This window comes from Staurois parvus, unplaced genomic scaffold (genome assembly GCF_062004578.1).
Source record: "Staurois parvus isolate SC_StPar_1 unplaced genomic scaffold, SC_StPar_1.0 ptg000237l, whole genome shotgun sequence".
Lineage (NCBI taxonomy): Eukaryota > Metazoa > Chordata > Amphibia > Anura > Ranidae > Staurois > Staurois parvus.
In genome coordinates, this window is record NW_028318033.1 from 264,953 (window position 1) to 292,437 (window position 27,485).

The 27,485-nt window shown below is 43.3% G+C and overlaps 1 protein-coding gene across 6 annotated transcripts in view; it reads left to right on the forward strand.

Annotated features, from left to right (window-relative positions):
• LOC149460002 (alpha-actinin-1) overlaps nucleotides 1-27,485 on the forward strand; it is a 177,472-nt gene that overhangs the window by 73,282 nt on the left and 76,705 nt on the right. For all 6 annotated transcript variants that reach the window (XM_089680206.1, XM_089680203.1, XM_089680204.1 and 3 more), the window contains exons 2-4: nucleotides 11,890-12,004; nucleotides 15,392-15,511; nucleotides 26,205-26,291. In XM_089680206.1, the coding sequence (XP_089536332.1) occupies nucleotides 11,890-12,004; nucleotides 15,392-15,511; nucleotides 26,205-26,291 (322 nt within the window). The remainder of the gene's footprint in view (nucleotides 1-11,889; nucleotides 12,005-15,391; nucleotides 15,512-26,204; nucleotides 26,292-27,485) is intronic.

Here is a 27,485-nt window from a genome sequence, read left to right on the forward strand (position 1 = left end):
AATTAACATATTATTTTGAACATATATTTTTGATCTATTCACTAAACTTTAACACATTACACTGGTACGAAGTATATGGTCAGGTGCTACCCATGGCAAACATACAAAGCATAGAACTATTTGTAGATGATTTGGACCAACTGCATCAGCAACTCTAAGTTTAATCTATACTAATAACTGTGATTTTGGTGAAATGACAAATACGTTGTATAGGGACCTGCTGTATCATGCAACCTTTGGTTGATTGTGCTCTTCCCTGACCAGATTTGCAGCTTACATCAGTCAGTAGTGATGCCACATCTCTGTGATACATAATGAATCTAGCAGTTGTTAACAGACATCTGAATTGCTTGCACAGCGATGAGAGCAGGAGATACCAATCACAGGAGGCAATGGCTCTGAGAGCACCTGTATGCTATTTAGGTACCAGTTCTATTTTTGTATAAGTGGAGTTTGTTTCCATGACATAATTCCTATGCCTTCAGGGTTTGTATCACACACAGTATGTAGGCTCAGGATGAAATCTGTCTGCATCTGACTCTAATACTATGTAATATAAACAGGGGAAACATTTTGCAACTGACCATTTGTGTACGATATTGTTACTTAAACTACTATATGTATTTTTTATGCTTAAAAAAAAAAAAAATCTTCCCTTAAATCCGTATTAACACACTTGCCATAAATTGGTAATCCGTTGAGAAGCCCATTTATATCTTTGTAACGAAAGTGCATGATGATCCTAAGAATTCATTCACACCTGAGAATTTGGTAGCGCAAAGCTCCAAAACGCTCAGAGAGAGAAAAAAATCAGTTATTCTCTATGGAGATGGTTCATATCTCCACTTCAAGTCACCTGAAGCCGAACACCTGAAGCTCAAAAGGTTTTGGAGCTACTTTTGTAGCTTGATTCTGGCAGGTTGATGTGTTTTTGAAGCATTTTTTCTTCTTGGAAATGCATGATTTGCATGTTTTTTTAGCATTTTCATGTGTTTTGCTGCATGATTTTTTTGCTTAAATGAAAATAAAGGAATAAATACATTTTAAATAAAATAAATATATCAATAAAAAAATTTAAAATGTGTGATAAATAACCTTAACCCCTAGTCCTAAATAAATAAATGCATAAATAAAAATATTTAAAAAAATTTAATTAACACCTTAACACCAACAAACAAATATATACCGTATTTTCCGGCGTATAAGACGACATTTTAACCCCTGGAAATCTTCTACAAAGTCGGGGGTCGTCTTATACGCCGGGTGCTGTGCTGAAACCTTACCGTACTTCCGAGCTGACGCTACTGCGCATGTCTTCGGCAACAGTAGACGATCACTGATCACCAAAGCTCGCAGAACTGCATGAGACGTCGGATGCAGCAGTGCTCGATTGAGCTTGACTGAAACTGTGATATGCAGAGAAGGGATACACATCGGGTAGCGGCAAGAAGACGCTTCTGCGCATGTCACAGTTTCAGTCACGATCAATCGAGCACTGAACGGCTGCATCCGACGTCTCATGCAGTTCTGCGAGGAATGGCGATCAGTGATCGTCTACTGCTGCCCTAGACATGTGCAGAAGCGTCAGCTCGGAAGTACCGGTATGGTACTGCTGCATCCGACCTTGTCCCCTTAACTTCTATGAGATACGGTAATTAATTATTAATATTAGAATGTCTGTGGCAGTTCTGTGCAATTTATGGTATCTTGGAGACAGGCAGGGCTGGGCAGGCAGGGAGAGCTGACCCACCCAATCCAAGCAGGCTTTGTATGCAGTGTGCACAGTGTGCACAGAAAATACCGTACATCGCTTGCCGTGATGTTTTTTCATTTTTATTTGGTGCGCGTTGGAAGAGGGGTAGTCTTATACGGCGAGTATAGCCCAAACCCTATATTTTAACAGGAAAAGTAGGGGGGTCGTCTTATACGCCCAGTCGTCTTATACGCCGGAAAATACGGTATATACATACATAAATAATAATAAGACAATAAATAAAAAATTAACCCTAACTCTTAACTACAACCCCTAAGGGCCAGTTCACACCACAATAAAACACCCTGGATGCATTCCAGGTGCGTTTTTGCTTACAGTTCACACCACACTCCATTCTACTGCATTTTTGGGCTGCACAGTGGCTTAGTGGTTAGCATGTCTGCCTTGCAGTAAATGGGTCATGGGTTCCATTCCCGACCATGGCACCTCCTGCATGGAGTTTGCATGTTCTCCCTGTGCTTGTGTGGGTTTCCTCTGGGTGCTCCGGTTTCCTCCCACACTCCAAAGACATGCTAGTAGGTTTATTGGATCCTGTCCAAATTGGCCCTAATATGTGTATGTATGAATGTAAGTTAGGGACCTTAGATTGTACACAGCTTGAGGGTTAGGGACTGATGTGAATGTTCCATATATATGTGTAAAGCGCTGCGTAAATTGACAGCGCTATATAAGTACCTGAAATAAATAAAAATACATTTTTGATACCTTTTGCTGTGTTCCAGTACAGTTCTGTGCAGAAAAAAATGAAACATGTTCTACTTTTTTTTTTTTCTGCACCGGAAACTGACGAACTGACTGCACTGGTGTGAACTAGCGCCACTGGAATACATGGAAAACACTATGCATACATTTTTGATGCAGAAAAAAACACACTGGACTGCATCTGGTGTGAACTGGCCCTAACACCTAACCTTAACTCTAACCCCTTACCCTAACAAAGAGAAAAGAAGAAATGAGTAATAATAACACATTTTAAAAAGCTATTGGTAAAGCTAAAAAAAAGCTGAAAAACCTAGCAACAAATGATGAAACATGATATTTTTCTCTATTGGATAATAAAACACCGAAGCTCAAAAAACACTTTAAAAACATGCATAAAAGCGCATTACAAAACACCCCCAAAAAGTATCAAAAAAGCGATGCTCAGGTGTGAAGGGAGCCTGAATCCCATAAATGATGATTAAAGCACACTGCTCAATACAGTTTAACAGAGTAATCCGCCTTAAGAGAAGTATGCAGGCAGCCATTGCAGCCCTTTTTCTGAAAATGCTGAATGCTGGTCTGACTTCAGTATGTTTCAATCACTGTCCTAGGACCAGCATGCAGTAAATGAGTGTCAGAAAATCATCAGAACTACTTATCTATATTCTTGTTCTGGGTCCAGTCAGATTACACTGGATTCGAAGCAAAAAAATGACAGTATGTCAACTAGCATTCTCGTAGAAGAGTTCAATATTGGCAACCTCCATTGATCTCTCATGACTGTGTGCCTTTAGGAAAAGGGATGCAAATTGATATTTTCAGTAAAATATGCATAGCGAGCGCTCAATATATGTAAATTATTTAAATAGATACATTAAATAACCAGCTGCAAATCGCACCGACATAGGATATCCAACCAACCTAGTAGAAGTTTAAATGTATAAAAAGGTGCAGCGCTGAAATATAACAATAAATAATAAAATTCAATACAGTAAAACTACTAAATAAATATATATATTGAACCAATAAATATATTGAACCAATATGACTCTGTAGGGACCCCTTTAAGTGGAACAGCCAGCCAGCCTGGAGCAAGGATCCCTCATCTGGACACCAGCTTCACATGCAGCCACGCTTCCTCTGGGGGTCTCTAGAGCAGTTAGCTCAGAGCCAGGCAATATATGAAAAAACTGTATAGTACTTCTTCAAAAGTGTTCATTTATTAAAGGATTACCATCCAACAGTGTCAATTAAAAACATTCCATATAAATTAAAAAATAAATAAAGTGAAAGTAGTGCACATAATCTCTTGTGGCTCTTCAGCCACTCTCCAAAATGGCCGGCGGCGGCATGACATCATGACGTTAGGGCTCCTCCTTAACGCGTTTCGTACAAGAGCACGTTTTCAAAAGGGTTGTGTCTACTGTCGGACGTCTGATTCACTCTTTATATATAGTTAGTGTGTCCGTGCATGCGCCATTTTGCAGAGCATTAAGGACAAAAACACCAGAGCGCATGCGTGTGTGTGCACACAGCCGGGTTCCGAACACTGGCAATCAGTTCACAGCTGAAGTTATTCAGCTAATCACGAACTGACAAACAGTATTGATCACATAGATATTACCATGCCTAAGAGCAACTACTGAACATGGGGAACACCAATAGCAATATTGATATTACTATAATATAAATATACATGCCATTCTGGAAAAATGGGGCAACAGCAAATGATCGCTCATTGTGATTGGACATTATAATGTATATTCCTTTACTGAAAAGAAGTAGGTGTGTAACACAATATACATAATAAATCCCCAGAAAAAATGTGTCTATATAGGGGAATTATAAAAAAGATATATGAAAATTTACTAGAATTAAAAATTGGTAAATATATTAATAAAGAAGCTATAAATAAAAATGCGTAAAGGGAGAAATAAAAGAAAAGGAATCTCTCCTCAAAATAATGTTTATGACCAAATCACAATGTGGAATCATGAGACCTAATATATATAAACAAACAGGTAACGTGTGAAGTGTAACAACTGAGTCCACTATAAATAATATGAACTTAAAAATAGCATAAAATTAATATAAAATAGGAATAAAACAAACAAGTCCATATAATAAATAATTAGGACATATTAAAAATATATAATGTGCTCCATAAAAATCGGTAGAATCAATCAGTGTGCCTTTAGGAAAAGGGATGCAAATTGGTATTTTCAGTCATTTTCCACTGCTGTGGAGGTTTATATAGCCACTGGATATGTTATACACACTTGTGAAGAGTGCTGACTATACCTGCCCTTTCTCTTAGCCTGCTTCATTCATAGAAGCTGTAATCTGACTTCCGGCAATGAAGTGTCCTGTGAATGGATGACAGGAGGATGAATGAAAGGTATGCCTCCTCCATTCATAACAGGTGATTTTTTTTTTTTTTTTTTTTTTTGTTGCTACTATTCCTTTGGGGCTCAAATGCACTGCGTTCAGAATTGCACTGCTTACGGTTTTTTTTTTTTTGCTGAAAGCAGCAGTATTGTATGCTATCGGCCAATTCACATGGGGTTTGGTCTATAGAATTTAGCTGTGTCAAACCAAAACCAAAAAAAATCTGCATCCACAGTCTGATTTTAATCATATTGTTAGCAGTACGCATGTAAATGTTTGTGCAAATGTTTACATGCACATCACGTACTGTACATTGACATGGCCATATTCACCATTGCTGTTCCCAGGGAATCCAGGGTTGTAGGCGCAGGTGTGAACTGATCACTGCTTTCACATTGTTGATTTTTCATCTCCCCACCAATCCTGAATGACTCAGAATTATTATTATTATTATACAGTAGTTATAAAGCGCCAACAGTTCACTCAGCGCTGTACATTACCAATGACCAAAGGCTGAGGTTATTCTGTACATGCATTTACATTGCTGCCTATTAAATTACTCATTTGAGTCATTCAGGGCTGGGGAAGATGTAAGAAAAAAGTGTGCATTTCAGCTCATATGGACATAAGGACATGTATATCCGAAGGAACTGAGATGTATTACAAACCACTTTTTACGCCGGATACTGCTGCCAGCTTTCTGCCAGCAAGACCCTGTGTAAATTCATATGTGTGTTTGAGGCCTTATACTGGCTTTTAAAATGCCACATGCAATAAAACCGAAGTTGGATGAAATGTTTAGTGTAGTGTAACACTTTTTTAGTAGTTAAATTGTACTTTTTTTTTTGTAAAGAGGTCTATACATCAGAATTGATGAAGACAACTGGGGAGGAGCAAGATCTATGCCGCCTGAATGAGAGACAGTTGAAAAATACTGTCAGAGAAATCCATAGACACCCTTTAGAATTTTGTTTGGGCACACAAAGGTGTTGGTGCTTGTGCCCAATTCATGTACCTGTCACAGATGGGCACATCAATATGTCCTTGTCTGCACTGGGGAAGGAGTGTCCACACTGAAAATCAGTTTCTTAATTTTCTCACTCCTGCCCTTCCCGACCACTGTGCCCATCAAACTGACAAGTACATGGCCGAGGAGTCTTTTTTTTATTTATTTTTTAACGAAGGGTGGGCAAAGCCTGCTGGAGGACCTGGGAGACTAGTTCCCACCAGGTCTGTTTCATTTTTGATTGACCACACTTATGATTTGAACACAGTAGTGGCTGGATCCATAACTATCGCTGTTCAGTTCAGCAGAGGCTTTCAAATCTGTCCACTGCTTTGCTCTGTCAATCAAATGTAAAGCAGGCCTGATGGGGAATTAATACAAAAGGGATAACAGGCTCATGGTGTGGCAGTCCATGTATGTTTGATGAGTTCCAAATGGGCAGGGGTAAGGGTAGTCCAGTAAGCACTAAGGGCAAGCTGCGTAGGAGCGAAGCATAACTCAAAGCCCTTTTAGTGTGTACTGTGAAAGTATTTAATAGAAAGATAAGTAGTAACTCACACCTTAGAATTTAAAAACAGGCTCATGGGTAAGAGGGTGAGATGTCTATAGCCAGATGTTCTGTGATGATTCCAATGAGGAAATCGATTGAGTCCACCAGCAGGTTCTGCCCACCCAGTAACGAGTCATGCCCAAAATATGGACATTGCTCATGTTTGGGTAATGACATTAGCTGTATCCCCAGCCCTTTTTACATTTTAGCTTTCAGCCAGGGATTTTCCTGGTAGACAGTGAAATGATGCCAGAGAAACAGCCCTGTGCGGGAAGCTCATTCTTACATGACCGCTTCCTAGCACATGCAAGGTCTGCTAGCATCCCTCCATGTTGTACAACCAGTCCTCCTCCCCATGCTGGTTCCCTTTACTTATGAATAAAAAAGTGCAGTTGAATAAAAAAAAAAATAGAATCCTTAACCAAATATCAAAAAAGTCCACAAAATACTCAGTGAGTAACTTCCACCAGTGAGTCCATAGTGAGCCAGTAAAAATACAAGGAAAAATGTACTCCTCCTCACCGGTCTAAAGAGTGCATACAAACCAACCCCTCTGAGGCTTAGTAGAGAGTTGTGACCCTCATGAGAGATGTCCAAAAGCGCTTGCTGTTCTCACAATTCTAAACCACCACAGGACTTGGCAACTCCCAGGACCTCTATTGCCATCATCTCAGTCAAGGTCAGGGTATTGTACGTAAAAAAGGCAAATAAACCATTTCCAATAGTGTAAGTCCAGGGAATAGTTTACTTAAAATCAGTTAAAAACACTTACATGTATGCTGTACATAGAAATGCATGTAAAAAAAAAATCACAGAATCCTCGGAGGTATGCAAGCATGCACAGTGACGTCATGGCTTCTGGCTCCACCCAACGTGTTTCGTCATGGCGTTATCAGGGGCACCCTTTACTGCCGACTGGTCCCTGCTGTCTAACATTTTCCCATACATTGTAGGACCAGCAGTCTTGCACTGTACTTAAGATCACAGAGGGCCAACCTACAACCCAGGATGTGGGTCAGTGAAGGACCAGCAAGGAAAAAGAGAAGTCTATCACTGTTTACAAATTGAGCCGTTAACTCTTTATGTGTTGAGGGAGATCCTGTTTTATTGCTAACTTTAATATCCATATAAACTTCAGATTGAAGTCTGCTGCATTACTGCTTTCTCAGTCTCTGATGTTCAGCTGAATTTCCTACTCTTGGCCAACAGACCATGAACGGCCATTTGTGGTGCTAAAAAAAACCCTTGTGTTTTGGCTCAGCAGCATTGTATTTATAACATAACTACTTGCTGCTTTGTCATAACCTGGGATTATGTCTTCATGCAGTTTTCAATAAATGCCTTGTGTATTCTTTGACATATTCATGCTTTAGCTTTTCTGAAAGTCAGGTAACCTCGTGTCTCCAGAACAGGAAACAGTCAGTCAGAGCGCTTGTGTTTACAAACCCAGGAAGTGCGGTGAGCTATGACGGTTAGAAACCACCGACTGTGACTGTTGTAAGGTGCTTGGCCTGATGTCTTGGTTATTACCTCATAATCCTGGGCACAGAAAAGCCATTGTTCTGGCCTTTCTATAGGTGTTAGAAATGGTTCCGTAAAGTCTGTGCTATAATAATAGACTATTAGGTTTACCTCATGGGTTGATGTGTTTATGTAACATGGTCTGTCATTAAAAACAAAACCGGCATAGGCTGAAAACTCTGCAATTTCAGAATTTTACTACAAACACTTGGGTTTAATGATTTTCCTACAAAATGGTAAATGCAATGTGCTCTTAGGAGTTATAATAAAGAAAATAAAGAAAAAAAACACATTTGACTGTTAAAAAAAAAGCTTTGCCTTCAAATGTAATTGATGTGTTTTAGATCAAATTAAAAAAAAAAAAAAGGGGACCATTTGTAAAGTGTCTGTTTGACATTACAATGGCCATACCACTCCAGAGCGTGCACTTTGAGGGAAAAAGGGTCAGGGACTTTTTCAGCACGTTCATTCAAATGAATGGGCAGCTGTGTCTGAACAATGCACTTGCATAAAACCATCGATCTTCACCAGTCATGGAACCATAGTGATTTTGATGATAAACCCCAAACAAATGGCTCTATGTGCCATTGAAATAAGTATACACTGTGCTACCTGCGTCCCGGGGGCCAGATGTGACCCTTTGCTTGCTTTTATCTGGCCCTTGGGGTATTATTCCCTTCACTGTCAGCCACCTTGGGGCATAGTTCCTGCCACTGTCAGCCACCTTGGGGCATAGTTCCTGCCACTGTCAGCCACCTTGGGGCATAGTTCCTGCCACTGTCAGCCACCTTGGGGCATAGTTCCTGCCACTGTCAGCCACCTTGGGGCATAGTTCCTGCCACTGTCAGCCACCTTAGGGCATAGTTCCTGCCACTGTCAGCCACCATGGGGCATAGTTCCTGCCACTGTCAGCCACCTTAGGGCATAGTTCATGCCACTGTCAGCCACCTTGGGGCATAGTTCATGCCACTGTCAGCCACCTTGCGGCATAGTTCATGCCACTGTCAGCCACCTTGGGGCATAGTTCATGCCACTGTCAGCCACTTTGGGGCATAGTTCATGCCTCTGTCAGCCACCTTGGGGCATAGTTCATGCCTCTGTCAGCCACCTTGGGGCATAGTTCATGCCTCTGTCAGCCACCTTGGGGCATAGTTCATGCCTCTGTCAGCCACCTTGGGGCATAGTTCATGCCTCTGTCAGCCACCTTGGGGCATAGTTCATGCCTCTGTCAGCCACCTTGGGGCATAGTTCATGCCTCTGTCAGCCACCTTGGGGCATAGTTCATGCCTCTGTCAGTCACCTTGGGGCATAGTTCATGCCACTGTCAGCCACCTTGGGGCATAGTTCATGCCACTGTCAGCCACCTTGGGGCATAGTTCATGCCACTGTCAGCCACCTTGGGGCACTATTCCTCCCTCTGACTCCAATGATGAAGCAGTAGTCTTTCCCCTAATACCAAAGATGCATCATTGTTTACTGCTACTGACACCAGAACATTTCCTGTTCCTGCTGGCACAATTCACCCCCTCCTAAAGTTTGAAGGACCATAAACTGCCTCTTTGTTTAGAAAGTTTGGCGACCCCTGCCCTAGACCTAAACAAGCCATTAGCCCTTACAATACAGCACAACAGTGAGGGTTTTTAGATTTCTTGGGAGTTGGGATTTAGAGCATAACCCATCTTTCTTCCTTAACTATAGGCTCTGCTTACACTGTAGCTACCAAAACCTGTCTTTAGTATGCTCACACAGAGTTTCCTATAGCAGCTAAGAATTACACTCATTGGCCACAGTGGTACACCTGTTCAATTGCTTGGTAATACAAATTGCTAGTTAGCCAATCACATGGAAGCAACTCAATGCATTTAAGTATTTAGACGTGTTGAAGAAGACTTCCTGAAGTTCAAACTGAGCATCTGAATGGGGAAGAAAGAGGATTTAAATGACTTTGAGCATGGTATGGTTGTTGGTGCCAGACAGGCTGGTCTGAGCATTTCAAAAACTGCTGATTTACCGGGTTTTCACGCACAACCATCTCTAGGGTTTACAAAGAATGGTCTGAAAAAGTGAAAATATCCAGTGAGTGGCACTTGTGTGGTCGAAAATGCCTTGTTGATGTTAGAGGAGAATGGGCAGACTGGTTTGAGATGACAGGCAACAGTAACTCAAATAACCACTCATTACAACCAGCTTATACAGAATACCATCTCTGAATACACAACACATCGAACCTTGAAGCAGATGGGCTACAGCAGCAGCAGAATACCACTCCGGGTACCACTCCTGTCAGCTAGGAATCGGAAACTGAGGCTACAATTCTCACAGCCTCACCATAATTGGACAATAGAAGATTGGAAAAACTGCCTGGTCTGATGCTTGTCGATTTCCCTAGAGATGGTTGTGTGTGAAATTCCTAGTAGATCAGCAGTTTTTCAAATACTCAGACCAGCCCTTCTGGCACCAACAACCATGCCACATTCAAAGTCACTTAAATCCCCTTTCTTCCCTATTCTGATGCTCGGCTTGAGTTTCAGCAAGTCTTCAACACATCTAGATGCTTACATTGAGTTGCTTCCATGTTATTGGCTAATTAGCAATTTGTGTTGCGAAGCAACTGAACAGGTGTACCTAATAACGTGAACAGTGAGTGTATAACATTAGCTGTTTTTAGGTATATGGACTATCTGGGTGCTTGGATGTGTTCTAATTCATTGTTAATTAATCTGACCAGTGTAAGTTGAAATCTAACTGGTTGCTGTGTATTATCCCACCTAATAGAATATAGAAAAACAATTTCCTTATACCTGAAACATTGGAGGAAATATCTGCTATTTTGTAATTTTTTTTGTTTTACTGATTTCTTTATTTAGTAAGCTGGTGAACACACAAGTGTTAGAGTCCTTAAAGCTTCCTTTTAGATACTGTGGTCACCGCAGTTTTGCCAGGAGAAAAGAATGACAATTTGTCCTTAAAGGCTGTACAAACATGTTGTTTTTTACTCTGTCGGCACCAAAAAAGGCCTCTTCTGCAAAATGTGCAATGACACAGAGCAGAACAATTCTGTACAACTCAAACCAGAATGTGCCATGAGGCATAAACATTGTCCAATAAAAAGATAGATGGAATCCAGACCAAGACTTGAATACAGCAAAGAAGATTAATGCTTTGATCAATAGCTGGCAACAGGATGCCATAATGACAAAGAACACAAGCAAACTGATGATGATTAATGATACGATGCAGAGGAATTGTAAAGTAACAAATGTTTTTGTGATCTGGACATAAACGATGGCAGCAAATAGGGATAAAGACGATAATGAATTGGCTTCTTGTAATGCACTGGTCCAACAATGTTAGGCCTCGGTTAGAGGGGCTAATTTCATCTTAAGGAAGAACTCTGGTCTAAACCAATCCTTTCTGTGTCTTGGAATAGCTGGGTGGTTTAGATTTCTTAGTATAACTGGATTTAAATTTTTCCTGTTTTGCTAAATCTGGGTGGGTTGCAGATGATTGATTTTCCTCATACTGAGGGGTGGCCACCCAAACCTCCTAATTTGTATGTTTGTTGGACCATGGGGATGCCATAAATCAGCCTCAATCCATAGCAAGCAGTCCCCATACGCAATTGAATTGTAGGAGGGCTACAGTACATGTGCAAGAAGTTCACTGTGCACTCCCTGATACCCGGAGCAGAACAGGTGTATAGTCATTTTGGCATTTATTTACTTATCTTTGCATAGTACAAGAAATGACTGAAAATGAAAAATGACAATAAAGGGAATGGAAATAAACCTGTTGTTGTTTTTACATTGAAGGGATGTGCTTAGCATGCATCTTCTGCCACTACCAAACAGTATGTGGTTCCACTTTTTATTTATTGAATTACAGTATGATGTTATGTTCTGCTTTTACGTGTGTTTTCCTGCCATTGACCATTGACCTTCTTTACAGACCTTCACAGCCTGGTGTAACTCACATCTCCGAAAAGCTGGGACACAAATTGAGAACATAGATGAGGATTTCCGAGATGGCCTTAAACTCATGTTACTACTTGAAGTCATTTCAGGTGGGTTAGATTATGGTGAATGGCAAATGGCCATACTTAAACCCCCGGTTACATGTATTGTAAAACAGTGTCCCTCTATGGTATGAGTGATGTGCCCCCAATCAATGCATAACTTGGAGGGCTGAGAACATTCTCTGGTAACCATTAACCATACAGACTAGTGCAAAATTTAATTTTATGATGACCATATACAAGACCTAAAATGCATATTCCAGACCAGTGTTTTTTTTTTTTTTTTTTTTTTTTTTTACAAAAGCTTGGCTCAAGGGATGACTTTCAGTAGATCGCAGCGAGGTAGTTGCTCTGCTACGCATAAAACCCTGACCCAGAATCAGGTCGTCTATGAATGATTTAGCACTGGGTTCCCACTAATGATTTAGCACCGGGTTCCCAACGAACATGCAATGCGCTCCGAGAGAGAGGCGGCCCGCTTCCGTCTGCGCTCTGGTCCCGAAGCGAGTGGCGCTATGTGCCGGTCCCCCTGGCGGGGTGGCACGGGGGGGCCGGCTATCCCAGGCCAACCTGGGCTCCGCAGCACTGTGGTATCGTCACCTTTAGGGGGGATTCTGACTTAGAGACGTTCAGTCATAATCTCACAGATGGTAGCTTTGCCCCATTGGCTCCTCAGCCAAGCACATACACCAACAGACAAGTGTTTTTCAACCTTTTTCCAGTCATGCGCCCCTGCAAAGTTTTTTTAGGATCGAGGCACTGCAGTCTAAGGCTTGATTCACATTACTGAATGCCAGGGAATGACACAGTCAAACAAGCTGTTCTTTAGCAGATGTGCAGGGGTGCCTTTTCATATTGCCACTTCTCTACCTTTCAGATGCATCTGAAAATGGATCCAACCATAGATTGCTTTTCAGAGGAGCTTCAGTTCTTGCCGCTATTATGAACAAGCCCTAAAAAAAAAAGTGATATGCATACACCCACTCCTATCCATACATACTTTTTCAGCGTTACCTATAATGCTACCACCTCCCCCTCACTTCCCCTCTCTGTTGGGGTCCCTCAAGGCTCCGTCCTCGGGCCCCTTCTCTTCTCCATCTACACCTCCTCCCTTGGCCAACTCATACACTCTCACGGCTTCAACTACCACCTATATGCCGACGACACACAAATCTATCTCTCAACCCCCCACCTCACCACCTTAGTCTCCGCCCGAATCACACACCTACTGAGCGACATATCAGACTGGATGTCGCTCCACTTCCTTAAACTGAACCTCTCCAAAACTGAGTTTCTTGTCTTCCCCCCCACTGACTTCTCCATCACATCCAACAACGCCACCATCAAACCTGCCCCGCAGGCCAGAGTACTTGGGGCTGGAAGTATAGGTTGGAGTCCAGAATGACACCAAATCCAATCTTTAACAAGCTCGTGCAGACTCCACCTCCACAACATCACCAAAATCCGCACGTTCCTAACCCCAGAAACCACTAAACAGCTCATCCACTCCCTCATCATATCACGACTCGATTACTGCAACTCCCTCCTCACTGGCCTGCCTCGCCGCTGGCTATCCCCGCTTCAGTCGATCCTGAATACGGCTGCTAGACTCATTCACCTTTCCAACCGCTCCATCTCCGCCACCCCCCTCTGCCAATCCCTCCACTGGCTTCCGATTGCGCAACGGATCAAATTCAAAATCCTAACACTGACGTACAAGCCGTCCACCACACTGCCCCGAACTACATCACTGACCTAATATCCAAGTACCACCCAGCACGCACACTCCGCTCCTCACAGGACCTCCTTCTCTCTAGTTCCCTGGTCTCCTCCTCCCATGCCTGCCTCCAGGACTTCTCCAGGGTGTCACCCATCCTCTGGAACTCCCTGCCCCAACCCATCAGATTATCACCTACTCTCCTCTCCTTTAGGCGCACCCTGAAAACCCACCTCTTCAGGGAAGCCTACCCCACCCCCTGCTAACTTGCCAACCTCCTCCACTCTTCCTACCACCCCATCCCCCACAGCTATCTCCTCCTGTGCCACCATCCCCTCCCTCCTAGATTGTAAGCTCGAAAGAGCAGGGCCCTCGATCCCCTCATGTTTTGCATTGTATTGGTATTGTTCTGTCACATGTTCTGTCCCCCTTTGTAATGTACAGCGCTGAGCGAACTATTGGCGCTTTATAAATACTGTATAATAATAATAATACATATACATACATGGACACACATAAATATAGGCTTTTTAAAAACTGTAGTACTGTACATGCACTTGCAGTGCTGGGTACTGCACTGTAGGGGGAGGCAGAGAGATCAGGACTCAGAAAGAAAGACGCCGCCCTCTTCCACTGCTTTACACTTCACTGCCCTGATCGAGGTTCCGCTGTGTTGTACAGTTTGGCAAATCTCCTTGATTGTAAGCTCCAAGGAGCAGGGCCCTCGAACCCCTCATGTATTGTATTGTTACTGTACTGTCTCATGTACTGTCTCCCATTATAATGTACAGCGCTGAGCAAACCGTTGGCGCTGTATAAATACTGTATAATAATAATCAGCGGGAGCTCCGTCTGATCTGAATGCTTTTCTCAACCAGGATGCCGTGGCACCCCTGACAACTTTAGATAGCACCGCAGGGTGCCGCGGCAGCTCAGTCAAGAAATGCTGTTTCAGACAATATCGCATGTTTCCAAAACTCTGTGTGCAATTCGATTTCGGGTCAGTACTGGTCCAGATAACAAAGAAAGCACAATACTTACAATCATGGCACATCCTCCACTTCCTGTTGGACAGTGATGGATAGAGTGCGTAGTTTGCTATGGAGTGAGGATAATGAAGAAAGGTATCTTTTAGTTGATATTGTGCAGACATTTACCTTTCTTTAGTGTCATAATTTGCCAACCTTCACCTTACACCTGCCTCCTTCAGATCTAAGATGCCTATAGATAGGTGCATTTTGGGTAGGTTTCTGCCTACCCTTGAAATGATAGCTGACCTGTTGTAGACCTCTCTGGTGTCTTTGGGGATGTCAGAGTGATACAGTTTGCATTCATGTGTGATACAGTATGCAAGGATAAAAAAAGTTTTCGATTTTAGGAAAGAATCCCTCTGGAAGATTTTGTTTCTGCTTTGAGAAGTAATTTTTCCACAACTCTGCACAAAAAACTAGACATGACAAAGGGTGGTAATGTACTGCCTGAGGACTTGCAGGACATGAAAGCCAGTGCAGATTGATTGACATTATGATGCACATAAAGAGTAATATAAAGATCATTCCTTTTATATAAAACAGTCTGGAATCAGTCCCAATCACTATGTCCTATCACTGCATGATGCACTGCACAGATTATCACAGGAGATGCTTGGTCATGTTGCTTGCATGTATTTAATGTTTATGTACTTCCAAGCCTAATGCATTCACTTTTTCTTCCAACAGGCGAACGCTTGCCCAAGCCTGAACGTGGAAAAATGCGTGTGCACAAAATCTCCAATGTCAACAAAGCTCTAGATTTTATTGCCAGCAAAGGGGTAAAACTGGTCTCCATTGGTGCAGAAGGTGAGAAGACCTGTAAACCTGAATAATATAAAAAATGTTCACAGAAACACATCTCTGAGAGGGTGTGAGGTTTGGCTGTCACTGTGTAAAGCTGGCAGCTAAATCATTTTATTAGCATTTCTAAACCCAGAGATGTGCAGAAGTATCTCAAAATACAAAAGATCATTCTATCTAGCCAGTTTCGAATGTCAGAATTCAATCAAGTCTTGAGTTGGGTCTAGTGGCCTGATCTTTGTGCAGTCATCTCGGATGTAGGAAACCGAATGCTAGTTATTACAAGTTGCAGAGGAGAAGACCATCATCTGTTTATTAATACACCAAAATTATTTTTACGCTGAAGAAAAAAGAGCATCTTGAGATTCACTGTGAAAATGATCTGTCCTAAGATAAATGCATCTTTTTGTATTTTTATGTTTTTGTGTTTAGTCTCTAGATGGCTGTTATCTGAAATGAAAGTTGTCACATTCTCTGCTAATAAGTTAAACTGGAAACACTAATTTTAGTGTTCTTAATTAAAACAGAACTCCAGGTAAAAATAAATAGCACAATAAAAAAAAACCCAGCAAAATCAGCTTCTGCTGCTATTTTCATCTGCAATCCGGAGGTTCCCCCTCAGCACTTTTTTTTTTCCTGTCCTCAGTCCGGTGGATAGCATCATTCAAAAGAGAAAAGGAAAGGAGTCTCTAAGTGTGGACTTAAAATGACAAGTTTATTGCACACAAATACAAGCAACTGACAGGAATGTAGACTGTAATGGGCACATCATAGTCTGTCAAGGGGTTAATTGCCACTGTGAAGAGGTCCTTTCACAGCCGCTGTTGGTAGCAGACCCTCTGTTGGCGTTCCAGGCTGGCTGGCAAGATGGAAGAGACCTGGAACGCAGCGTGTATGTGATGACGTTGCTGGGCGTCGTGATTGCAATGCGTTTCCTGAGCATGCGCACTGAAGATCTTGTTACGGACGCACTCCTTTTGTCAAGCTGATGGCGAGAAATGCTGGCTTATATGGGACACTTGAAATGAGGACTGCGGCTCTTAAAGGAACAGGGGCCTAAGTAATCTGCATGTATAACCAGGCTCAAAATAGTTTACAACAATAAATATACAAAAGTTTGCAAAAATTATAACCATGGGTAAATAAGTGTAATCACTGGTAAAATTAAGCAACTTCTGAATTGCTTTTGAAAAACATATATATAGAAAGAATGATAAACACTCCACATACATAATTTATAACAGGATAGTAGATTCTCTCTGAGGGTTCTGTTTTGGCCAGTTTAAATAATAAAATACAAATAAATATAAAAATAGATTTGAATGATAAAAGAAACCAGTTATCTTTTTGATAATAAACTCTTGGTTAAACAAATGCAAATACTGAACACCTGAATATGGGCTGTAGAATAAATAATGTTAATAAATACTTGGTACATATTAGAAGAATATATTAGGACCTCTCATTATGCTGTTATAAAGTTGTATACTCACTGGTTGGTTGATTAGTAGATATAACATGGGAAAAAAAACAACCCGATGTATGCTAGTCACCCCCAAAAAAGATAATTCCAATTAAGCCTGGAAATTAAGAGAAAATCCAGTTTAATATATTAGAAAAAACTGGATATCTAAAATATGTTGTGTAATTGTATATGGATATAATATATTTAGATAATGGTAGCAATTTCAAGTTCCGCATTGAGGTCTTCTGGAGAAAGTGTAGAATATAAATCCAAAAGGTTTCTCTAGCACAGCGGTTCTAAACCTGGGGGTCGCGACCCCTTTGGGGGTCGAACGACCATTTCACAGGGGTCGCCTAAGACCATCGGAAAACACATATTTCCGATGGACTTAGGAACCGAGACACCGCTCCTCTGTCCCAGGCGATGTGTGGGCGGGATGATATGCTGCCCCTGTCACCTGGCCACACCTCCGGGATCACTCAACAGCTCCGCCTCCTCACCGCTGATTGGCCACTGGAACTGTAGCTCAGGAGAGGCACACAGGCGGCCAATCACCGGCGAGGAGGTGGAGCTTGGAGAGGAGGAGCCGAGCGGCAGCGCGCGTAGATCAAAGAAGATCGAGGGAGCTGCAGGAGCGAGTGAAGAGAGAGGCCAGAGAAGGAAGACAGCTGACAGGTAAGTGCAAATTTTGCTGCTGCAGCCAGGTATGCTGCCTGTAGATGGGAGAGGGAGAGAGAGCGCGAGCCCAGGCTGGAGCAGGAGTCGGCAAGGTAAGTATCATTGGTGTCAGTGGGAGGGATAGTGCCCCATCATTTGTGTCACTAATACCAACGATGGGGCACTATTCCTCCCCCCACTGACACCAACGATGGGGCACTATTCCTCCCCCCACTGACACCAACGATGGGGCATTATTCCTCCCCCCACTGACACCAACGATGGGGCACTATTCCTCCCCCCACCAACACCAAGAATGGGGCACTATTCCTCCCCCCACCGACACCAACGATGGGACACTATTCCCCCCCCCCCCCACTGACACCAACGATGGGTCACTATTCCCCCCCCTGACCCCAATGATGGGGCATAATTCCCCCCTCCACCACACTGACATCACTGATGGGGCATTATTCCTCCCACTGACACCAATGATGGGGCACTATTCCTCCCACTGACACCAACGATGGGGCGCTATTCCTCCCACTGACACCAACGATGGGACGCTATTCCTCCCACTGACACCAACGATGGGACGCTATTCCTCCCACTGACACCAACGATGGGACGCTATTCCTCCCACTGACACCAACGATGGGACGCTATTCCTCCCACTGACACCAACGATGGGACGCTATTCCTCCCACTGACACCAACGATGGGACGCTATTCCTCCCACTGACACCAACGATGGGACGCTATTCCTCCCACTGACACCAACGATGGGGCACTATTCCTCCCACTGACACCAACGATGGGGCACTATTCCTCCCACTGACACCAACGATGGGGCACTATTCCTCCCACTGACACCAATGATGGGGCACTATTCCTCCCACTGACACCAATGATGGGGCACTATTCCTCCCACTGACACCAATGATGGGGCACTATTCCTCCCACTGACACCAATGATGGGGCACTATTCCTCCCAATGACACCAACGATGGGGCACTATTCCTCCCACTGACACCAACGATGGGGCACTATTCCCCCCACTGACACCAACGATGGGGCACTATTCCCCCCACTGACACCAACGATGGGGCACTATTCCCCCCACTGACACCAACGATGGGGCACTATTCCCCCCACTGACACCAACGATGGGGCACTATTCCCCCCACTGACACCAACGATGGGGCACTATTCCCCCCACTGACACCAACGATGGGGCACTATTCCCCCCACTGACACCAACGATGGGGCACTATTCCCCCCACTGACACCAACGATGGGGCACTATTCCCCCCACTGACACCAACGATGGGGCACTATTCCCCCCACTGACACCAACGATGGGGCACTATTCCCCCCACTGACACCAACGATGGGGCACTATTCCCCCCACTGACACCAACGATGGGGCACTATTCCCCCCACTGACACCAACGATGGGGCACTATTCCCCCCACTGACACCAACGATGGGGCACTATTCCCCCCACTGACACCAACGATGGGGCACTATTCCCCCCACTGACACCAACGATGGGGCACTATTCCCCCCACTGACACCAACGATGGGGCACTATTCCCCCCACTGACACCAACGATGGGGCACTATTCCCCCCACTGACACCAACGATGGGGCACTATTCCCCCCACTGACACCAACGATGGGGCACTATTCCCCCCACTGACACCAACGATGGGGCGCTATTCCCCCCACTGACACCAACGATGGGGCGCTATTCCCCCCACTGACACCAACGATGGGGCGCTATTCCCCCCACTGACACCAACGATGGGGCGCTATTCCCCCCACTGACACCAACGATGGGGCGCTATTCCCCCCACTGACACCAACGATGGGGCGCTATTCCCCCCACTGACACCAACGATGGGGCGCTATTCCCCCCACTGACACCAACGATGGGGCGCTATTCCCCCCACTGACACCAACGATGGGGCGCTATTCCCCCCACTGACACCAACGATGGGGCGCTATTCCCCCCACTGACACCAACGATGGGGCGCTATTCCCCCCACTGACACCAACGATGGGGCGCTATTCCCCCCACTGACACCAACGATGGGGCGCTATTCCCCCCACTGACACCAACGATGGGGCGCTATTCCCCCCACTGACACCAACGATGGGGCGCTATTCCCCCCACTGACACCAACGATGGGGCGCTATTCCCCCCACTGACACCAACGATGGGGCGCTATTCCCCCCACTGACACCAACGATGGGGCGCTATTCCCCCCACTGACACCAACGATGGGGCGCTATTCCCCCCACTGACACCAACGATGGGGCGCTATTCCCCCCACTGACACCAACGATGGGGCGCTATTCCCCCCACTGACACCAACGATGGGGCGCTATTCCCCCCACTGACACCAACGATGGGGCGCTATTCCCCCCACTGACACCAACGATGGGGCGCTATTCCCCCCACTGACACCAACGATGGGGCGCTATTCCCCCCACTGACACCAACGATGGGGCGCTATTCCCCCCACTGACACCAACGATGGGGCGCTATTCCCCCCACTGACACCAACGATGGGGCGCTATTCCCCCCACTGACACCAACGATGGGGCGCTATTCCCCCCACTGACACCAACGATGGGGCGCTATTCCCCCCACTGACACCAACGATGGGGCGCTATTCCCCCCACTGACACCAACGATGGGGCGCTATTCCCCCCACTGACACCAACGATGGGGCGCTATTCCCCCCACTGACACCAACGATGGGGCGCTATTCCCCCCACTGACACCAACGATGGGGCGCTATTCCCCCCACTGACACCAACGATGGGGCGCTATTCCCCCCACTGACACCAACGATGGGACGCTATTCCCCCCACTGACACCAACGATGGGACGCTATTCCCCCCACTGACACCAACGATGGGACGCTATTCCCCCCACTGACACCAACGATGGGACGCTATTCCCCCCACTGACACCAACGATGGGACGCTATTCCCCCCACTGACACCAACGATGGGACGCTATTCCCCCCACTGACACCAACGATGGGACGCTATTCCCCCCACTGACACCAACGATGGGACGCTATTCCTCCCACTGACACCAACGATGGGACGCTATTCATCCCACTGCAAAATTACAGTTATGAAGTAGCAACGAAAATAATTTTATGGTTGGGGGTCACCACAACATGAGGAACTGTATTAAGGGGTCGCGGCATTAGAAAGGTTGAGAACCACTGCTCTAGCACATAATTTTTGGAACCTTTCAGCCTCTGGAAGTGATCTAGGGAATTGTTCAGTCACCCATGCCTGGAGTCCAGTAGTAGATTTGTGGTGATATTCAGCCAAAAGACGGGGAATGCTATGCTTGCCTTTTCCTTCCTCGATTAACCTTCTTTGTTCAGCAGAGTGTTTCTTCAATGGCCGTATTGTCCGTCCAACATAAGATTTGCCTCCCCAACAAGAAAGGCAGTATACTATAAAGTCTGAGGAGCAATTGAAAAAAACGTCAAATGTGTAGGTCTTCCCTTTCACAGTGTATTGTTTTTGTCCATGTGTGACAAACGGGCAGGTCTTGCACAGGGACTTTCGGCATTGGTACATCCCAATAGAGGGAATGAAACACGTTTGAGTGGGATTGGGTGCTGTGGTTGGGAGTTTACTGGGAACTATTTTATTTTTCAAGTTAGGGGCCCTCCAATAGGTAACCTTGGGTTTGATGGGCATTTTTGTTTTTAGATGTGGGTCCTCCTGTAAAATGTTCCAGTGTTTGGTTAGTATCTTCTTCATCTTTACATGCTGGTTATGGAATGTAGTGAACCTGGTGGAATTATCTCCTGTATCTGTTTTATCCTTTTTAGGTTTACCTAACAGACATTGATTATAGCACGGGGTCAAACTGGCAGCCCTCCAGCTGTTTCCAAACTACAAGTCCCATGAGGGATTGCAAGATTGACAGTTACAAGCATGGCTCCCAAAGGCAGAGGCATGATGGGACTTGTAGTTTTACAACAGCTGGAGGGCCACCAGTTTGACAACCCTGGATTATAGGCTTGTTCAATCAATTCAGATGGATAACCTGTGTCCAGAAATTTATTTTTAAAATGATGCTTTTTTCTCCATGATTTTCATATCTGGTACAGTTCTGCCTCAATCGTTAGAATCGCCCCTTGGAGATATTCTTAGCCTAGTTGAGGAGACGGCAACATTCATAATGGAGATAAGAATTGCCCGCTGTGGGCTTAGTGTCATTTGTGGCGAGTATTTTACCTTTAAAATGGATAAGTTCAAGGTCAAGAAAGACTAGTTTATTTGAATCGAGCACATATGTAAAGGAAAGGCTAGCATCATTCAACCCACTTTCTCTGAGCCCAGGTCGTCCTGCACTGGCTTCAGTATGTTCCTGCACAGTGGAAAGGGATATTTCCTGTCAGTATATTAACAGATTGGTTCCGTATACTGCTATGTCCTTTCACATTCCGGCCTTGCTATATTGGGACTGCAATAGGATGACACTAGGTCAAACTCAGGTGCTTACACTACTGCATTAGTAATGTATTAATGATTACAGAGCTGTATACATTTGTCTTTTAAATCTGCATAGAATTCAGTTTTAATATTCGGTGCCTGTATGAGTACAAAGTGTAATCCATATCAGGCATGTACCATGACAAACTCCATACTCATTTCCTTTTTCAGTCTCCCAGTCTTATCAGTTTGTACAAAGCTCATTTCAGTTTTATTACGATTAGTTCAGTGTACATTTTTAAATGTAAATGCAATCATTTTTAAAATTCTGTGGTATCTTGAGCTGTACCATGTACAGTAATCTTACTGGATCCTGCAGAATCATGAGACTATTTCAGAGACCTACCTAATGTGAGGTTGACTGTTTAGTGAAAACTGGCAAACTCCCCATAGTGAGTGAGGCCTTGCATCGGCTTATTAACACAGTATTGGCATAGAACAATGGGCCATTTTTTTAAACTTTTTCTTTATTGCCATATGCAAATATTTACACAACAAGATATGCACATGTGTCAAAAAACATCATCAATCAATAAACCAGGCAGGCAGGTTCCTGAAACACCAAAAATTAACGAATGGATAAATAGAGTTGAAAATATTTGGTTGAAATTTAAATCCTCAGAAAGGTATATAGAACTGGTGGGAATTGGGGGAGAAATTTCGAAGCCAGGAGAGAGCCTTAATTGTGATTTTGAGGGAGAGCAGTGTTGGAGATAAATAGATAAACATGAGAGAAGATCTAGGTCAGGAAGAGGATGTGGATGGGGGAAAAGGGGATGGGGGGAGGGGGGATATATTGGGGTATTATGGATTGTGTATATATAAATTATTTTTTATCAACGTTGTTTTTTTTTTATACTGGAAAATCAAAAGTGAAATCAAAAATCAAACAATAAAACAGTAGGAATGCTACACAAATCCAAGGTTTATGACATATCTGTTATGCATCCAACCACTATATGGAAAAACCGATATAAATACACAATTGCTTAGTGTGTGGTGATTATCACATTCACATGAAAGCATGTATTCTATGCATAAGCATGTAAAACAAAACTACGCAACCAAACTATTCTCATTAACAAAAAACCCAAACCCCCCCTCAAAAAAAAAAAATAACCGGGATATAACTCCTGCACCCAAAAAGGAAAAACATGTCTGGGATTCACCTCACCACTTAGCACCAAATATATGTGGAGCCACCCCCCCCCCCCCCTTCCCCAGGAAGCTATCTTCATCACTTAAGAATTGTCAGGCACTATTGCATTGGAGTCCACCCACCTAGACCAAAGCTTTCTAAATTTTCCTGTACACCCCCTTGCTTCATACATCGGAAGATCCACATTAACCAATTTTTTCCATGCCCTCAAATCCAGAATATCAGGACGTACCGAGTGTAACGCTATCAACTTTCACACGTAGAAAAACAGAATTCTCCGAAAAAGTTTGGTAGCGTTATTCATAGTCTCATCTTCAAGTACTCATAAAAGGCACACCATAGGGCTACACACATTAGGCAAGTCAAATGTATCTGATGTGAAAGCAATGACTTCAGACCACAGAGGCCTAACTTTAGAGCATTCCCAGACCATGTGTAAAAAGGATCCCATACTAACCTGACCCGTATGCCAAACGGCTGTGTTGCATCTCCCCATACGATATAGACCCTGAGGTGTATAGTACATTTGATGTAAATAATGCAATTGATGATACAATTTTGTCCATTGAAGAGATAACTGTACCCACATAAGTGGCCAGAACATCTTTCCAGCACTCTTCTGTCAAATCCGAAATAATATTAAACCATCGCTCACGTGTACGATGACATTGCCTACTATTAATTAGAGTCAATTCTGTATAGTATGAGGATACCAATTTAATATGCTGCGGTTGTAGGAGAAGGGTTACCAATCTGGTGTTGTTCAAATTAACTTCCCCATGGCCATATTGGGCTATCGCGGCATGCCGTAGTTGAGCATACCGAAAATACCAAGAACCCGGTATTCCCCATACCGCTTTGGCTGACCACGATCAGAAAGCTGATGAGCATATTTGATACTGTATTGAACCTAATGGTGCCCCCCCTCAAACTTATAAAATTCAGGCAAGGTTGGATTAAACCAAAGAGGTGCACTCGGAGACATGGCTAGGGCTGTATCTGAAACATGTTTTACACGTACGGTAAGGTTTTTTTTGGCCACCGATAGTATAGCCATACCATCTTTGGATGGAACCTCTCCTCTATAAAAAAATAGTTTAAGGGCCATATTTTTAAAGCTGTCCAGGGGAAGAACTCATAACAGCCAATGAAATTTAAACCTCTAGCTTGTATCTGTCGTTTTTCATTGTAGGTTTTTATCTGGTGGGCTGCTATGAGTTAACTAAGCAGAATTTTTTTTTAGGTGTTTTTGCACATTTATAAAGCTTTAGGAGTTTTTCTGGGTTGAGCAGGGGGGAGGAGAGTAGTTCTATTGGAGAAATAAATTTTTCAGGTTTAAAAACGCATTTTCAGGCGTTCCTATTGAAGTCTAAGGAGCCTAAAATGCCTGACTATGCTTGAAAAAAGCGCCTGTACTTTTTTAAGATATAGCGCTTAGGGCAACTAAGTATACGAATGTGAACAGAGATAATTAGAATGGGATTCTGCATAGTCAGGTGTAGGGAAGCCAACAGAGAAACTCTCAGTCGTGAATGGGGGGGGCTTAATCAAGGAATACTCAACCAGGGTTCCATGGGTTCCTCCAGAGGTTGTTATCGGTGCCTTGAGCAATATGTAATTTCTGCCTCTCAGATAAGTTCTCACTGACACCATTGATCTTTTTGGCATTCTGTAAGGGGGTAATTCTTCCCCATGACCACAAGTGTAAGGAGCATTCATCCCACTGGATATAACACAAACGTATTATGGGTTATAGATTATTTCAAAGGTTCCTCTGTGTTTGAAAAGATTGAGAAAGGCTGGTTTAAATACTAAATCTACAACTATAACCTTTAAGGTCCCATTCGCACTATGGTGTTTTGAATTGCGGGCAGGATCACCGCAATTCTGCCCGCAATTTCAAAACCCTTTGCTAAAATAACAAATCGCACAACAGCGTGTTCTGGTGCCATTCATTTTAATGACACCTAAAGTTGTGCTGCGGTTCTGCCTCGATTGTCGTGCAAGAAATCTTGCTGCATTCGCAGCAAACCAACTTGCATGATGCGTATCGCCTAAAAGAAGCTCCTGAGCTTCTTTTGAGCGACATGCTTTGCACGTTAATGTTTGTTGTGATTGCAGCGCAGAATCGCATTGCGTTAGGTTCCATTAAAATGAATGCCGCCTGAACACACTTGTGTAATTTGTTGTTTTAGCAAAGCGTTTTGATTGAAAACGCCATAGTGTGTAATGTGGCCTCAGGTGTTTGTTTTCAAGATTTACTCTTTTCTGTGACTTATGTCTGAATAAGGATATTGGCTTGAAAATACAAAATGCTTGCGGTCATGTTGTATCAAGTAGAAAAAAACTGCAATCTGAAAAGTTTTTACTTCCGTTTTTGTTTTGTTTTTTTTAATGGTGCTTTTCTGCCTGAATAAGATGCACAGTGGCTAGTACTGTACTAGAGTCGTCTGTTTGAATCCCAGTCACAGCACTACCTGCCTGGAGTTTGCATGTTCTCCCTATGCCTGTGTTGGTTTCCTCCGAGTACTCTGGTTTCCTCCCACATTCCAAAGATATACTGGTAGGTTAATTGGATCCTGTCTAAATTGGCCCTAGTATGTGTATGTATGAATGCGAGTTAGGGACCTTAGATTGTAAGCTTCTTGAGGGCAGGGACTGATTTGAATGTACAATATTTTATTTATTTCACATACTTGTATAGCGCAGTCAATTTACGCATCGCTTTACATATATATTGTACATTCACATCAGTCCCTAACCCTCAAGGGGTGTACAATCAAAGGACAATATATATGTAATGCGCTATATAAATACCTATAATAATATATAACCAATTACTTTTTTCCTCACTGTGATTGTTTCTGTTTTATTTTCAGAAATTGTGGATGGCAATGCTAAAATGACCCTAGGAATGATCTGGACTATTATCCTTCGCTTTGCTATTCAAGACATTTCTGTTGAAGGTGATTTTTTTTTTTTTGTAGATCATATTTTACATGACCTATTTGTGCCCTCTTATTTGTAAATAGTAGTGCTGTCACATTTATCAACCACTTGAAGACCATGCCTTTTTCTGATACTTTTTGTTTACAAGTAAAAATCAGTATTTTTTTGGGCTAGAAAATTACTTAGAACTCCCAAACATTATATATTTTTTTAGCAGAAGCCCTTGAGAATAAAATGGTGGGTTCTGTAATTTTACATCACACTGTATTTACACAGCGGGTTTTTCAAAGCAAATTTTTGGAAAAAAATACACTTTAATGAATTATAATGCACACAAACAATGTAAAATACAACATTTCTGGTAAAATATAAAAGATGGTGTTGCGCCGAGTAAATAGATGCCTAACATGTCACTCTTTAAACTTGTGCACGCTGATGGAATGGTGACAAACTACGTCACCAAAGATGATGCTTTAAAAGACTTTACAGGTTACCATTTTAGAGTTATGGAGGAGTTCTGGTGCTAGAATTATTGCTTTTGCTCTGACGTTCGTGACAATACCTCACATGTGTGATACGATCACCGTTTACTTATGCATGTGGCACATGTGAGCACAGGGGGATGGGGGCTCTAAAAGATATTTTTTTTAAATATTTATTTATTTATTTTTTACACTGTTACTTTAAAAAAAAAAAAAAAAAGTAATCACTTTTATTGCTGTCACAAGGAATATAAACATCCCTTGTGACAGCAATAGGCAGGGACAGGTACTATTTATGGAGAGATCTGGTGTCTGTTAGACCCCAGATGTCTCACCTGCTCTTACAAGCATCTGATCACACGAAGATCAGTGTGTTCAGATGCTATGCAAACTTAAAAATAGTGCTGTTTACATCCGGGAAACCAGAAGTCATGAAAATGCTTGTTATTTCCGGTTTCCTATACCATGGAGATCATTAGGGATCTTCCAGTCCTTTATGATGGGATGCTAGAGCCCAGAGAGCCTGTAAAAGCCATCCAGCAGCTAATTAGCCACTAGGATGGCTTTTACATAAAAGCCAGGCACCAGCTTAAAAGGACGACACCGGGATGATGCCTGTAGCTGCAGGCATCATCCCTGTATAACCACTTAAAGCCAAACGATGTACACATCCGTGATTTGGCGCTAAATGGGGAGAAAGAATGTCCTCATTTTAAATTTGGTCAGTGA